At 38.1% G+C, this 15,223-nt stretch overlaps 1 protein-coding gene across 1 annotated transcript in view; it reads left to right on the forward strand.

Annotated features, from left to right (window-relative positions):
• Window positions 1–15,223, forward strand: part of SYNJ1 (synaptojanin 1) — a 54,755-nt gene that overhangs the window by 17,746 nt on the left and 21,786 nt on the right. The window contains exons 8-17 of the mRNA XM_029961421.1: window positions 11–107; window positions 1,051–1,220; window positions 3,172–3,253; window positions 4,467–4,619; window positions 7,340–7,505; window positions 8,720–8,743; window positions 12,065–12,256; window positions 12,642–12,726; window positions 13,966–14,106; window positions 14,451–14,643. Of these exons, the coding sequence (XP_029817281.1) occupies window positions 11–107; window positions 1,051–1,220; window positions 3,172–3,253; window positions 4,467–4,619; window positions 7,340–7,505; window positions 8,720–8,743; window positions 12,065–12,256; window positions 12,642–12,726; window positions 13,966–14,106; window positions 14,451–14,643 (1,303 nt within the window). The remainder of the gene's footprint in view (window positions 1–10; window positions 108–1,050; window positions 1,221–3,171; window positions 3,254–4,466; window positions 4,620–7,339; window positions 7,506–8,719; window positions 8,744–12,064; window positions 12,257–12,641; window positions 12,727–13,965; window positions 14,107–14,450; window positions 14,644–15,223) is intronic.

Here is a 15,223-nt window from a genome sequence, read left to right on the forward strand (position 1 = left end):
CTGTTAACAGGCATTTCCAGACTCTTAAAAATTTATATGGCAAGCAAATTATTGTAAATTTACTTGGGGCAAAAGAAGGGGAGCACATGCTCAGCAAAGCTTTTCAGGTGAGTGTGACAGTTCTCTCACTGTGCATATCCTTGGAGTTTGCTGGTTTGCAATGAAGCTTTTATACAGCCTTTGAAAACCAAACCAGGAATGCTGTGCTCTGGAGCAACTACCACTGGGAGTTCAAATTTGATTTATCATAACAGTGCTGCTTAAGATATATAATGTGAAATAAATTGTTAAGAGCTCTCTGTACAATTTGTACTTGATTCTGTTCAGATTGGTTACTGTGCTGAAAAATTATAACAGCAACATAATGTTGAGGGATTTTCAGTAATTTTCATATTTATTTAAAAATGTAAATGTTTTTTACACTATAAAATTATGCTTTGTGATATTTAATACTGTGATCTTCCTTTCAAATATATTTCTCTTGGAATTAATGGATCTGTTCCTTAACATTTTTTAAAAATCACAAATTAATTATCAATTTAAACATGAAAGCTGCTTCATGATTAAAAGGAAATGTTTTTTCAGAAGATGTTAACTATAAGTGGCCACGTCCATTAATTCCCACTGGTTAGGTTAAAAATAACTGTCATGGTACAGTCCGTAAATACTGACAGTTTGAGGAGTTCTGTCTGAAGCCAGAGAACATGTCAATAGCCATCTGTTATTTCCCTCTCCCTTTTTCCTATGCCCTTTGTATTGTAGTGGTAGAATATCTTAGGGCATTCAGTGGGATATTTGCTGCATCCAGCTCTCCTGGTAGGAGACAGCAGCATTCCCAGGTGCCCAACCTTTGCCAACAAACACTGTGTGAACACTTCAGGATTTTTCAGTGAATATTAGGGGAAGTTTTACCTAAGAGAAAGCATGTAATAGACAAGATGACTAATAAAACAGCCTTTTAAACATTTTTAACCTCTTGTTTAGCTCATACTGCTCTATGTTCAGATACTGGTATATTTCTAAGTTTTTATTTTCTTTTTACAATACCAGAGCCATTTGAAAGCATCGGAACATTCAGCTGATATCAAAATGGTCAACTTCGACTATCATCAGATGGTTAAAGGTGGAAAGGCAGAAAAACTGCACAGTGTGCTTAAACCTCAAGTCCAGAAGTTCTTGGAGTGTGGATTTTTTTATTTTGATGGAAAGGAAGTGAAAAGGTTTGTGTGTATAACTTCTGTATATTTCCTCAAATTGTGTTGCTGGGGTGGATTTCACCCCTTAGCAAGAAGATAAAAGAGACAAAAATTAAGGGGAAAAAAGCACCTTCTGTTATGGTGTTTTTTATTGTATCCAAGATGATGCTAAACAGCTGAATTATGAGTCATCTATTTTACTCCCATTAAAATTTTTTCTCATTCTGAGTGTACTCTAAAAATCTTCATAGAAGATCTCTGGTGAGACATTGAGGGGACAAGAATTAATTTCAGGCCTTTGACCTCATGATTTAGTCAAAATGGTCAATAGTCATTTTTCTTGCCAGATTAAAGAATGGATATTTTTCCATTTTCCAGTGTAACATTCTCTGTATTTCCCTCAGTGATGGAACACACCATTTGCCAGATTAAAGAATGGATATTTTTCCATTTTCCAGTGTAACATTCTCTGTATTTCCCTCAGTGATGGAACACACCATTCACACATTTTCTGTGTACTGTAAAAGTTCATGTTCCGTGCAGTCCTTTTCTGAATCTGTTTGCACCTGGGTTCCCCATTTGAGTGGTTCCTTTCTCTCAAAGGGAGAGTGAGATGCCTGATTTCTGTCCTGCTCTATACTTCTGTCTTGATTCCTGGAGCAAAGGCCGTGCTTGTCTCAGCAGAAGGGGAGTAGGACTGGAAACAGGCAGCATTCCTGCTCTTCTCCTTTCCACACGAGGTTCTCCCTGAGAAAGAGAGTTGCTGAGTGATGAGGCAATTGTGCCTCATGCAGTGGGAGAAGAGAGTTCCAGTGCCACTCTGTGCTCTGGCCTGGCTATGAGATTAAATCCCCCAAGGACAGGGTTTAGTAGGCCTTAATAGGATTAGATTTAGTTGGAGGGTGCTCAGGTCCCCATCTGCTGCTCGAAATGTCACTGACTGTACTCCAAAAAGCTTTCAAAGCGGTGTGACACTTTGGATTGGAATGGAGATTCAAATAATCACACATCAAAAAGACTGGCAACAGTCAAAAAAAGCCAAATAGGCCGTGGCTTGTAATGACTTCAAAAATTGCATTAATGAAAGACACGATACTAATGTTTGTGAGTTCATGGACCATCTCCTTTGGGGAATGTCAGGCTTTTTTTGTATTTCAGGTCAAATGTGGAGATATTAATGCAAAAAAAAAAAAATCCTGGAGAAAGTTCTTCAAAACTTTGTGTGGTTTATGGTTAGATCTCCAAGTCCATGTGCTGAAACCTTACTGACTTCATTGGGTGAAGCGTGTAGTGAGAATGACAGAAGTAAGGAATAAGTGGGTGTCATTGGGAGAGTCATAGGAATTTTGTACTCCTGGCCAAGCAAGCAGTGCATGGATGTTGCCTGACATAATCCTTTTAAGAGCTTTCCAGCAGGAATTACTGGTCTTCTCCCAAAGAAAGCAGAGCAGTTCTGAGGGCCTGAGGGCCTCAAATCTCCCTTGTGGTTTGGGGGGAAAGGCTTATTTTTCATTTTTAATTGGGGAGGAAAGAGAAAGTAATGAGTGGTTGAAATTGACTTTAGTTTTACCACAAATTCTTCTTACCTTTAGTTTATTTAAACAGAACCAAGAAGTGTCTCTCTATATTTTTTTTTCATTTTTGTTTTAACAAAAGTTATTTCCCTCTGGGATTCTTGGGAAGTATGTTTGCTGAATTATTTGAAAGGGAAGCCTAATCCTGCATAACACTTTAACCAAGCAAGCAAGGAGGATTGCAAAAAACTGAAGCAGAAACGTTATTTGCAGAAAATGTTGTGTACAGTGAGCAGTGCTGCTCTTGGGAGCTCACCTTCTATTCCAGGCACGAACTAACAATACCCTGATTTATTGTCCTGGTTCAGGTCTTCATGTCCCTGTCTTTGTTGAGGAGATAATGTGTTAAATGACTTATTTCAGTTGTTTTCTCTCTCTGTCTCCCATTGTCCTTGGCACAGATCCCAGAGTGGTACTGTCAGAACCAACTGCCTGGACTGTCTGGATAGAACAAACAGCGTCCAGGCTTTCCTTGGCTTAGAGGTAGGAAAACCACATCCAGCTGATGCTTCTGTGGCACTTAAGCTGTAAAAGCAGTATTAACTTCCCTAAGAAAAGTGAATTAACATGTTTCCCAGATAGCAGTTGGGTTTATAGTGTGATATATTCCTTGTTCTGACTTCTAGAGATCCTCAGCATGTTTAAAAATGAACAATCATGGGTGCTGTAGGGTCAAAATAAGGAAAATCTTGTTTTCTGAATTTTATATAATTAAAATGCTCTTGTTTTAGCATCTGTAAGAGGAACTTCTGTGATAACTGTTTGTAGAACAAACATATCTGATTCTAGAATATGTAGTGCTTTGTTGCTGCATTAACACAAGTGTTTTCTGTGGAATAAGAACAAATCTTTATCCACTCTTAAAGTGTACAGCACTTATATGTCAAACTTAGTTTTGCAGCTGTTTTTTCCTTTCTTATCTTTTAAGAACTGGATTAATGTAACCTTTTTTTTTTCAGACTAGGTGTGCCAAATTTTGAAGTGATGAGAATTAAATTATGATTTAATTATTATTTCAGCTAAAATATGAGAGCTAAAAGTATAAAACTGATTAATAAGAAGGGAAATGGTAAAACCTGAAGAGCTGCTTACCTAAATTTAATATTCTGTTTAAATGAGATACATGAATTCTTACTTTATTTAGCATGGTAGATACTTCAAATAACAAGTATTGAACTCTGGATGACCACCTAAAATTGTAAGACCAAGCACCAAATTTCTGAAGCTTCTTTTCTTGTTTATGTCTTCTTAATTTTGTGTGCAAGTTTCCTTTTGTATCTTTTGTTAATTCCTGACCAACCTTCAGAATTTTGCCTTTGTCATTCTGTGTTCATTGTTTTAAGTTCCTTTTTCTTGCCGTTGGACACCTCAAGTTTTTTAAAGATTTTTAAAAGCTCTTGAAAATAATTTTTTTATTTAGTTTGATGAATTTTTAGATGAAAATATTTACAAATCAACCACATAATTATTCTCTTATGTTACTACCTATCTTTAAAAGAAAACAAAGTGCTGATGCTAAGTTACATGTATGATGCAGCCTTACAAGCATGACATGGTGTCAGTTTGTTCAGAAGGATAAATATAAACCAACGATTTGAGGTTTTTTATGCATATGTGCTGAAAAATACAATGTGCCTTTCAATAAATACATTTAAAGATTTTTTCCTTTTACAAATGTTGTCTTCAACTGTTGCAGATGCTAACAAAACAGCTGGAGGTATTAGGATTAGCTGAGAAGCCTCAGTTAGTTACTCGCTTTCAGGAAGTTTTCCGATCCATGTGGTCTGTGAATGGTGATTCTGTCAGTAAAATTTATGCTGGAACTGGGGCCCTTGAAGGAAAAGCGAAGGTAAAGTACATTTTCTCAAATGTTTTAACAGTGTTCAGTACGGGTTTTAATAAATTCTGTCATTAATATAGCAACAATGAGATTTTCTTTTTAAAAACGTGCCCTTTCTTTTGGTAATCCTAAAAAAAATCTCCCAAAAACCTAACCAACCAAAACAATTAACATAAAACTATTGGTTGTGTTGATAACCGGATTTTGTTCCAGTAGATCCCTTTCCAGCCATGCTTCTGCCTCCCAGACAACACTGTTCTGTGTGATAGGATAAGGCTCAAATCTTCCATTTCTTTAGATCATAGTTCAGAAAAATGTATGTTCAAATCAGCTTTGGTTTCTTTGAATATTTTCACTTTTCTCTCTCTATCTCTCTTGCTGTTGTGTCAGTTCCATTCACTATTTATCCTTTATTTTCTGATGTGTTGGACTGGATGTTGTTGTTCATGCTTTTATTGTTTAAATGTTGGTAGTAGGTTGCAGCTGGGTGGTTTTTGTTTGCATGTGCCTCCAGCTATTTCTTTTTAGTTTTGCAATTACTGAAAAAAAAAAACAAATTCAGTTTTTACCCTGCTTTCTGTCGTTGTGTTAACAGTTCCCTACTCCATGACAGTGTAATGCTTGGTTTCTTTTCAGCTTGTTTTGTCTTGGTTGATGTCTGAGTTGATCACATTTTCTAACACCGTCTTTTATTTTTCTTCTCACAATGTTGCTTTTTTTTGTTTCCATAATTCTTTCTCTTACCAGGTGATACCTATCACGACAAACAAATGTTGAACCATAGCAGTTTTTGCCCTTAGTTCCTTCAAAAATGTCTTTTCAACACCATTCTTATTGTCAGAGAATGTTCTGCTCCTCATTCTGTGTTACATCCTATGTACTCTTAGTCACCTGTTTTGGTTTTTCCATCACTTGTTTGTTCAGACCATTCCAGGGCCCTTTTCTGCACATGTGGGAGGTCCCACAGCGAGATACATAAAAACAAAATAGGTGGAATAGACTTTTTGCTTATTCAACCCTTGATTGGTGCATGCAGGACTTCTTCATTTTGGGAATTGCTTCTATTTTACTGTAGAGTGGAATTTGGTTAAAGATGTTTAGTTTTATTTTCTTACAAAAAATGTCACCCAGATTGTCAGGAAAACTGCAGTAAGTATTTTTGTGGAGTTTCTCCCCTTTTCTTGACTTTCCCATCCAACCCTCCTTAATTGTTTTCCTAAATTAATGGTTTTCTGCTGTTCACGTGGCTACTTAAATTTTCTACTTTGGAAAATGCACTTATTGTATTTCCATGTCCATTTTTAATGTTTAAAATGCAGAGTAGTAGAGTAGATGTCCTGGTTTCAGCTTGGGATTAAACCATGACAGTCCATATACTCTGCTGTCTTCGGAATAACACTGGATCCCTGCTCTGGGACAACTGTAATTAGTATCACATCTCCTAAATCAAACACAGCATCCCTGACACAAGTCCCGTCTGTTTAAAGAGGATCTTTAATGCTTGCAAAGCCATATGATACTTGCTCTAGTTTCAATGAAACCTGGCCAGGTCACTACTCAATATGCTCTTGAGTACTCTGATAATCTGTTTTAAAATGTAGATTTTAAGTTGTATTCTCATTTTTCAAATGAAAAATTTGATGCTTGAAATTGTTCCATTTCTTACTCGTCAGTTTGATTCTTCAAAGTCCAAGAGTACTTAGAAGTAAAAATATGAAAATTAAAGATAGGAGAAAAATTGTTTTGACCTTAAATGTGTTAATATACATTTCTATTCTGAAAACCAGTCCCTTTTAAAGTATTACAATACTCATTACATCTAACTCCTTACCTGCTCTTTCTTTTGCTTTCTCTGGGTTCCTTTCAATTAATTGCCTGATTTGTGAACGGTGAGTGTGTTTTTGGATCATAAGTTGTACGTTGTTTGCCAGGAAGGGAGCACATCCCATCAAAATCCTAATGCAGTAGTGTGAACCCTACACCTCATCCACATTGTCTGCCAAAACTCATGGTGCCAATTTACTTCTACTTAGCCTTGCAAAAAGAGTAGTTTCTTCCTTGTTGTCTAGTACAATTTGTACAACTAAATCCTGGGGTAGTTTTTTTAAGCTTTTGTCTTTTTTCCTTATGCATTTAAGAGGCCTTCATGAACAGTATCTGTAGCCATTGATTCGTGTCTGTGTTCCTTCTGGGATACTGCATGAGACTTGCATGTTATTTTCAAAAGTTACAGGGTCTTAATAAATTGAAGCTATCTCTGTTTTTAACATGGATATTTCAGAATGTGAATTCTGAACATGTATATGTGCATATACATATATATTCATGTATCATGGCATTTGGACTCAAGTGCTCATCTCTCACTATTTGGGGAAAAGCCCAAAATCCCTATTATGGTCTGTATGTGACACTATATGAAATTAATTTTTGAAGACCTAAGGTTTAGGAAAAAAAATTATTCCCCTCCCTGCAGTGTTTTATTTAATTTCTTTTAAATCTGCTTGTTAGATGTGCCTTGAAGGTATTACTGTGTTGTTTAGCATTTGGGGGTGGGGGGACAGCACACATGGTAGAGTAGGCTCAGGAAACTTTATTTAACACTTAAAGAAGGAAATTGCCTTAGGCTTTAAAATCATTAACACAGTTTACATAGATGCTACTGAATATTGCCAATGTTATTGTGAGCAGTGTCCAACATAAAATATTTTATACATGTTCCTCCCTAACAGGCTGGAAAGCTGAAGGATGGTGCTCGTTCTGTGACCAGAACGATCCAAAATAACTTTTTTGATAGCTCCAAGCAGGAGGCCATTGATGTTTTGTTATTGGGAAATACCCTAAATAGTGATTTAGCAGATAAAGCACGGGCTCTCTTAACCACCAGCAGTTTACGCGGTATGTGTCTTTCAGGATTTTAATCTGTCTCGTAACTATTTGGTGTAAGAAAGCTGTATGGAGTTTGTTTTCAAAGCACTATTGGAAGTATAAATGCTGTTTTATGTTCTCTTGGCTTATTAAACAATGAAAGTTACTTCTGCTTTACTAATAGTGCCAAACTAGCATGCTGCAGTAATTTCTTTACCTGTGTGTTATTTGTGGGTGAAATTCTATGTCAAAATCAGAGAGAGATCCACAAGAAATTCTGCTTGTGCAGAGCAGCCATGTGGGACTTGGGGTTTTGGTTCCAGGAAAGTGGTTCCCCTCCTCAGAACAGGGAGCTGAACCAGAATCCTGCATCCCCAAAAAGGTGTGTAGCCTCCATGGTCCCCAGGACTACAGTCAGTCCCATCCTTCTGTAGGTCTGATGGGCAAGGAAGTAGTGAGTCAGATGTAGGGCTGTGGTCAGAACACTCTCGTGGGATATAAAAAACAGAGGAGCTCATAGTTGAGTCTTCTTTCCAAGATCCCACGTGTTCTAAAGGGTGGGTTATTGCAATGTTTTAGGGATTAATAACATTCTAAAATTTTCCTTCTAATTTTTTTTCCTTCTCCTGGACACTTCTCAACCTAGAATGAGGAAAAGTGTGTCAAAGCTTTGGTGCAAATCTCTGGCACAAGACAAAAATCCTTGCCCAATTTTAGTCTTCATCTTGTGGGCCCACATCTTCATCCAATGTGGAACCTGAAAGAGTGTTTTTCTCCCATTTCTTTAGCACAAGGTTTCATGTTATTGTAACTTTCCTTGCATCTGAAACCTGCTAAATCGGCCTCACCTCAACATTAGTTGAAACTTGTTTTCATTTCTTCTCACTTTCTCTGGGAATGCAAGCTGTCCTTTCCATATTTGCAGCTCCTGGCAGCTGAGGAGCATTAATCCCTTTTCACTGAACAGAATGTGTCTGCATTCGCTGCTAGGTGGCAAATTAACTAGCAGGGTACTTCATCATGTGTAAATCCATTCTTAATAAAGCAAGAAAAGGGAATTTGTTAATCCTCTTGTGAAACTTTGTAGATTTTGCAGCATAAAAGATGTGCTTTAACTGATGCAAATGGTTATGTATGATAAATTGTGTGTTACAGCATGTTCTCTCGCATATTGCTGGAAAATTCTAAAAAACAATAACTTATTTGACTAATCTTTTCTTGTTTTCTTCTTGCTGCACCCGTAGTTTCAGAGCAATCATTACAATCAGGTAGAGTATAGTAAATTAAACTGTGAATACCTGACCAGCTGTTTTTCTTCTCTGACTTCTTTCTCATGTCTGTGTAATATTTGGTTGTGGGCTTATATTTTCCTGGTAGTGTTTGCATCTGTGCAGTCCTGTGCCCCAACATCCTTTAATCCAAGAAAAGCCCTTTAATCCAAGAAAAGTGAGAATACAAGAGGTGAAAAATGTTGCAGTGTGCTTGGGTTTGAGTTGGAAATGAGGCAACCAATTCTTTGGGTTTTATTTTTTGCAAATGTAGAGGAATTTACCTTTTTATCTGGTTTGGGAACTTCTGTGTTTTTGTTCAGGGTAAGAGGTAAAATTCTTCAATACAATTTGTAACTTCATCTTATTTGCTGTCAGAATGCTCCACCTACTTGTGTTCTTGCAGGAGACAGGCTGATTTTGTACTATCTCCCAGCAAAGGTTAATGCTGCGCTGGAAGGGTTTGAAATAACTTGCTGACACTTGCATTTTGTGGAGCAGAAGTCCAGTCAAACTCCCTGAGATTTAATCACCTCTGCAGGTGACACAAAGGGAAAATGTTTGAGCGTCTCTTTAGGTTAAACTCTCAGCGAAGGCAAAACTTGAGGAGGGAACTTTTTAGGTAACTCTTCATCTCCTACTTGTAGGCATGCCAGTAATATCCTGACCAATGTCCCCGATGTTGAGCTTAAAATATGGAGGATTCAGAAATTCTGAATTTTCTGATTCTTAGTGGAAATTCTCCTTTTTGATTACTTAAGCTGTTTACCTGAAGCTGCTTCATTAAGGGAGATAGGATATATACATATTCCATATTTTGAAGGAAGAGCTGCAAGTACTTGTCAGCTGTGTAATGCTTCATCATCTCCTTGTTCCCAGAAACTATTGTTTAAAATAAAATATTCCTAATGCTCCTATATGCAGATTTTACTGCATAATTTCGAGGAAATTAAAATGACCTTTACATTTGTCAACTTTGCTTTTTCTATATGTGTTTTACTCTATCTACTTAACTCTTAGTGAGTACCTCAAGAATGAAATCCGAGTCATGGGTAATATACATCTCAAATTATCTGATTCACTGGCATTTTGTCAGTGTTAAAAGTGTTTATTGAAATAACCAGTCACATTGTCATTGATGGTGTTACCTTCTAGCTTATAACTCAGGAAGAATGATACAAGTCAACTATTTTTTAGCATTTCAAGATTTCACCTGGATACAGATTGCATATATTGAAACATTACTACAGGAATTTGGATGTTCTAATTCCATCAAGTTCAGTTGCACAGAATATCCCCCACAGAATATTAAATTGGCATTCCCTTTGTAGAACTGATTTTCAAATGTTTGTTTGCTTAGTAAGAGCAGCAGTTATTTTTCCTGCAAAATAACAGAAAATGTAACTGATTGGATTTTTGACAGAGTGAGGCACAATTTTTCTGAAAAGATAAATAGCTAGAAATGTGTAGGAAAATCATACTTGCAGGAGGCTCAGGAGTTCTGAAAAGCAACTGGTTCACTCAGTATTTGGGAAAACAGATGATTTTAAAAAAAAATTATTTATGCTAATTTATAAGAAGTGCCATTTTACAATTTAGAAAGCTTGCTAGTTTAAAGATGAGAATTGCTTGTTTGTAATAAGCATGTTGTCAGTTCCCTCCTAAAGTTAGATTCTAACGTGGTAAGGCTCTTCACGTTAGGGCTTCGTGACAATGTCAGGAGTTAAATCCAATTTTGCAGCTTTTCTTAGAAGCTGCTGGGTAGCAACTCTGAATGATTTGGAGTAAATATTTAAAATAAAGCTGAAAAGTGCTAAATTTTCAAAAGAAAAAGAAGAAACTGGAGAGAATAATAAGTCCAAACTCTGATACTAAAACTTTCTCAGAGTACTACAAAGGCTACTCTGTGCAAACCTTCAGAGCTGCCTGCAATGCTGTTTGGATTCTTTGGGTACTTGGATGTGTTGTGGCTACAACACTGCTGAGATTGGTTTCCCCTCAGTGGTCAGGTCCTGGGTTGCTCCTGTCCTTGACCCTTGGCGGCTCTTCAGGCGTGTGCTGGACTTCTTGGCTTGAGTTACCTCATGTGTAGGCCCAGTCAGAAGCAGACTCAGTATCTGGCTCTCACCTGAAGTTGTCGAATGTTCTGTTGGCTCCTTGTTGTTTTCTAGGCTTCATTTCCCTGGATTATGATGAGGAAAGCATGATCCCAAGCATGGTCTGCTTGTAGTACCCCCAAGAGACACCAACCAGTTCACTGTCTTTTCTCTGTGATTACCGTTCCATGGATATATGGTTTGTTCAGCAGGGAAAGAGCTCACAGCCAACAAATACAATATAATATTTTCTTCTCTTGTTTCCAGTTTGTTTCAAACCCATGAGAGCTAGAGAATCTGTGGTTTTTGTTTTACCCAGGTAGCCAAGGTTCTGTAGCAAATTTAAAGGTGGCAAACTTAAAAAGAATAACTGAAAAGACAGCAGCAGCTCACTAATCATCTTATTTGGGGGATTTCAATGAAAATATTGTGCCCAGTAACTGACTATTTTGCAAGACAGCAACAAGTGAATAGAAGAATTCCATCTAATATTGTTTTTATGATTCTCTCGGAGTCTCATAACCACGAGAGCACTCAAAATAGGTATTTTACCTAAGTGAAATTAATTTACCTGACCATTGAATCAGCTGTTTCATTTCTGTGTTTCCCACAATGTCCTTTACACATGTGTTGTTCCTCTGTCTCCCGTCTGGCAGATGAAAACAAGGCACAGGAAAAGGCTGGTGGGACAGAGAAATTAATTTAATTGTTTTGAATCCCAGCCTACCTTCCTAACTAAAGCAGAACTTTAGGAATTCAACTGACCTAAAAAATAATTCAGAGTTGTTTGGCTTACATAGACATACTTTACACTTCCAGAAATGAACTTATCTGCAAGTTGGTTCTGTAATAGAAATTGGATTTCATAAACGTAATCTGTGAAAATGGTGTTGGTATGTTTGAAAAATAGTGGTTTCCCTAGAGAATCACAGATAAGGTGAAAGAATGACAGATATTTATAAAACATGCAAATTATGTTTCCTTCATGTGTTATTTATCTACATATTATTTTGAACAAATTGCTGCTGTTTTTCAGTCAGTCAATGTCCTACCCAGACCAGGAATGTCTGTAAGGGACATTTTCCTCTGGGAAGGCTACTTTCCTCCTCCTTCAACAGCTTAACTTTCTCCATGTCTGTGCATGTATATGGGAAAGATCTCATTGCCAAGTTTTCTGAAGAAACATTCTGTATAAAAACAACATCTTTTCAAATGTTTTTTGCAGCATCTGTAAAAGTGCTGAAGAGTATGTGTGAGAACTTTTATAAGTATGCAAAACCGAAAAAGATCCGAGTGTGTGTTGGGACGTGGAACGTTAACGGGGGGAAGCAGTTCCGGAGTATTGCCTTCAGAAATCAGACCCTCACTGACTGGCTGCTGGATGCACCAAAGTTAGCTGGGATCCATGAATTCCAAGGTAGCATTTTTATTCTGTCTTTTTTTCCCTGAAAACTCTGATTTTCCGAATTGGATCATGAATATTAAAATAGATGTCACAGAAGGATAGAATGTCTTGAGTTAGAAGGGACATTAAACACCATCCAGTCTCACCCCCTGCCATGGGCAGGGACACCTTTCACTAGACCACGATGCTCCAAGCCCTGTCCAACCTGGCCTTGGACACTTCCAGGGATGGGGCAGCCACAGCTTCTCTGGGCAACCTGTGCCAGGATCTCATCACCCTCACAGGGAAGAATTTCTTCCTAAGTAAAGAATTCCTTACTAAAATTAATATATATATGATGTGTTGCTTCTTCAGTTAATTAGAAAGGACAAATAGGTATTTTCATGTTTCCCTGCAGATCGCAAAAACAAGCCTGTGGACATATTTGCCATTGGGTTTGAAGAAATGGTGGAGTTAAATGCAGGAAACATTGTGAATGCCAGGTGGGTGTTACAATCCATACAGGACTAGTTTGGTTGATAAGCATGTTTTTTGAGTAAAATGTTATTTAAAATTTTGTTTTCTCCTGTTTTGTGCTGGTTTGGATTAGTCTGGATTAGTTTTTTACTGTATTCTGGTTCTCTCTCCCAATTTCTGTGCCAGGATTGCAGACTTCATCTCAGCTTTCCCTAGCAAAGCTGTGATCACTTAGATCGTGTATAATGTAATCTCACAGATCCAAATAGTCAGCACTTGACTATATTTTGGATTGCACCTCCAGCAGCTCCTCAGCTTTTTCCTGTGTTTAATTTAGCTCTGGTGTTCTTGTACTGCTGGGGAACGGCAAATCCTGTGAAAATCTTTCCAAAAACATGTGTTGTTGGTGTGTCATTATATAGTGTCTTGCACCAGGTTGTGATCTGGATAAAGCAAGGCTTCCTTTCATCCTGTCAGTTTTCCCTGCCATTCCATTAATTACATGGATGTGTTATTGTGGAGTTTGGATTTTTCACCTCTAGCAGAGTGGGTTATGGAAATACATTTTTCCTAGTGGTGGGTGATACCAGTGATAAATGTGTGTGTAGTCCTAGGGCCATATTCCCTTTGTCCATTGTTTTCTCTGCATAAACAAGCCTGCATTGCTTGTTTACTGATGTTAGGCAAGCTTTAACTCCTTGGGAAGAGCACCTAAAGCCCATAATGCTGTAACTTTTGCATGGGCTTTTGTCTTGAGTACCAAGTAGCAGCTTGTCATCCCCTGATGTCACACTGTGTCTACTTAATGCTGTTTCCAGGCCTGATATTTTTCATTTATATCCAATGCTAGCTCTGAAAACCAGGGTTTGTTATGCTTCCAAGCAGGCTTCTTCTGGATCTTAGACCATGGACAACTTTTTCCAATATTGACTGAGCTGTAGGCTGGGAAGTAACTCCCTAGGAAAATTCTTAGGTTTTGCTCCACTAATCTAGGCTCAGAAATACAGGAAATATAATGTTGTCTGTGGTGCTGGGAAAAGTGAAGCAGCATTTGTAGAGCCTGAATTTGAATGATGATGTTATGACAGTCTAGAGCCCATGTCTCTGCTGGGAGACATTTGAGCACCATTCCCAACTTGGCTTTGGCTTACTGCCCCAAGAGTTAGTTGAGATCATTGGATGAAGTTTATTCAACTCAATCAACAGTTAGAAACCTGCTTAATTTGATTTATTTTAAAACTGGCATTTTTCATCTCACTGCTTAGCACAACCAACCAGAAGCTCTGGGCTGCTGAGCTGCAGAAGACTATCTCAAGAGATTACAAGTATGTGCTCCTGGCCTCTGAGCAGCTGGTGGGTGTCTGCCTCTTCGTGTTCATCAGGCCCCAGCACGCCCCTTTTATCAGGTCAGTGGGCACATCTGTCCCCAGGCTGGGTCACCTCCAGCTCGCCTTGTGTTGCAGGATAACACCCAAATGTACCCAGGAGCATGTGGGGCTCTGAAGGAGTTGTTCCATCTTCTGGGGAAGTAGTTGCTTAAATTCTTTTATCTTAGCTTTTAAACGTCTCGTGAGTCACCAAGAAAGTTTGAAAAACTGAACTTTTGTCCTGTTACCTGCTCAGTAGCTGTTGGCATTTTTTAAAACCAGCCCCATGGCTGAAAGGATGATATAAGAATGTTCTTTTCCCAGCCCACAGTCGTACTCAGACACGTGTGTACCGTGTTTTGAAAGTTGTTTCACTCTTTCAGGGATGTTGCTGTCGATACTGTGAAGACAGGCATGGGAGGAGCCACTGGGAACAAAGGTGCTGTGGCCATTCGGATGCTGTTCCACACGTCCAGCCTCTGCTTTGTCTGCAGCCACTTTGCTGCAGGGCAGTCCCAGGTTAAAGAGAGAAACGAAGACTTCGTAGAAATTTCTCGCAAACTTGGCTTTCCAATGGTAAGCAAATGTTCAAATTCCACAACGAATGAGAAGTAAAATGCTTGGGGCTCCAGCAGTGTAATCCAGAAGCTCCATTTGTGTTTTTCCCCCTCCCCAGATTCCTGTGAAGATCAGATTTCCTTGGGTTAGAGGTCTCAGAGATAATTAAGTTCCCATAACTTTTATTAAAATAGGAGACCGCAAAAAGAATAGACCTTTCGAGTGCAATGCCTGAGAGAGATGATGGAAGCACAAGTTCACTTGCATTAGGAATCAAGGATTTAGCATAGGAAAGAGACCTTTTAGATCCCTGACATGTAGTAGAACTTTTGTAGGCACTGGAGTTAATCAGCTATGAGAAAAAAATCCGTAGGAAACAGCACTGTTTTCAGTACATGGGAATGATTTTTGCTAACAATTCCATGCCATGTTCTCATAAAGGATTATCAAACACCAAGTAAATACTTAAAATTTTTATCAGTGCAACAAAGTGCTTCCTTGAGACTTAAAGATGTTTTAAATTTTGTAGTCAAATTGTCCTTTGTTAGTCTGCATGGCAGTGTGCAGTTTTACAGGTTTTTTTGATTTCTAAATTTAT

This window comes from Manacus vitellinus, unplaced genomic scaffold, assembly GCF_001715985.3.
Source record: "Manacus vitellinus isolate BGI_N305 unplaced genomic scaffold, ASM171598v3 scaffold_34_pilon, whole genome shotgun sequence".
Classification (NCBI taxonomy): Eukaryota; Metazoa; Chordata; class Aves; order Passeriformes; family Pipridae; genus Manacus; species Manacus vitellinus.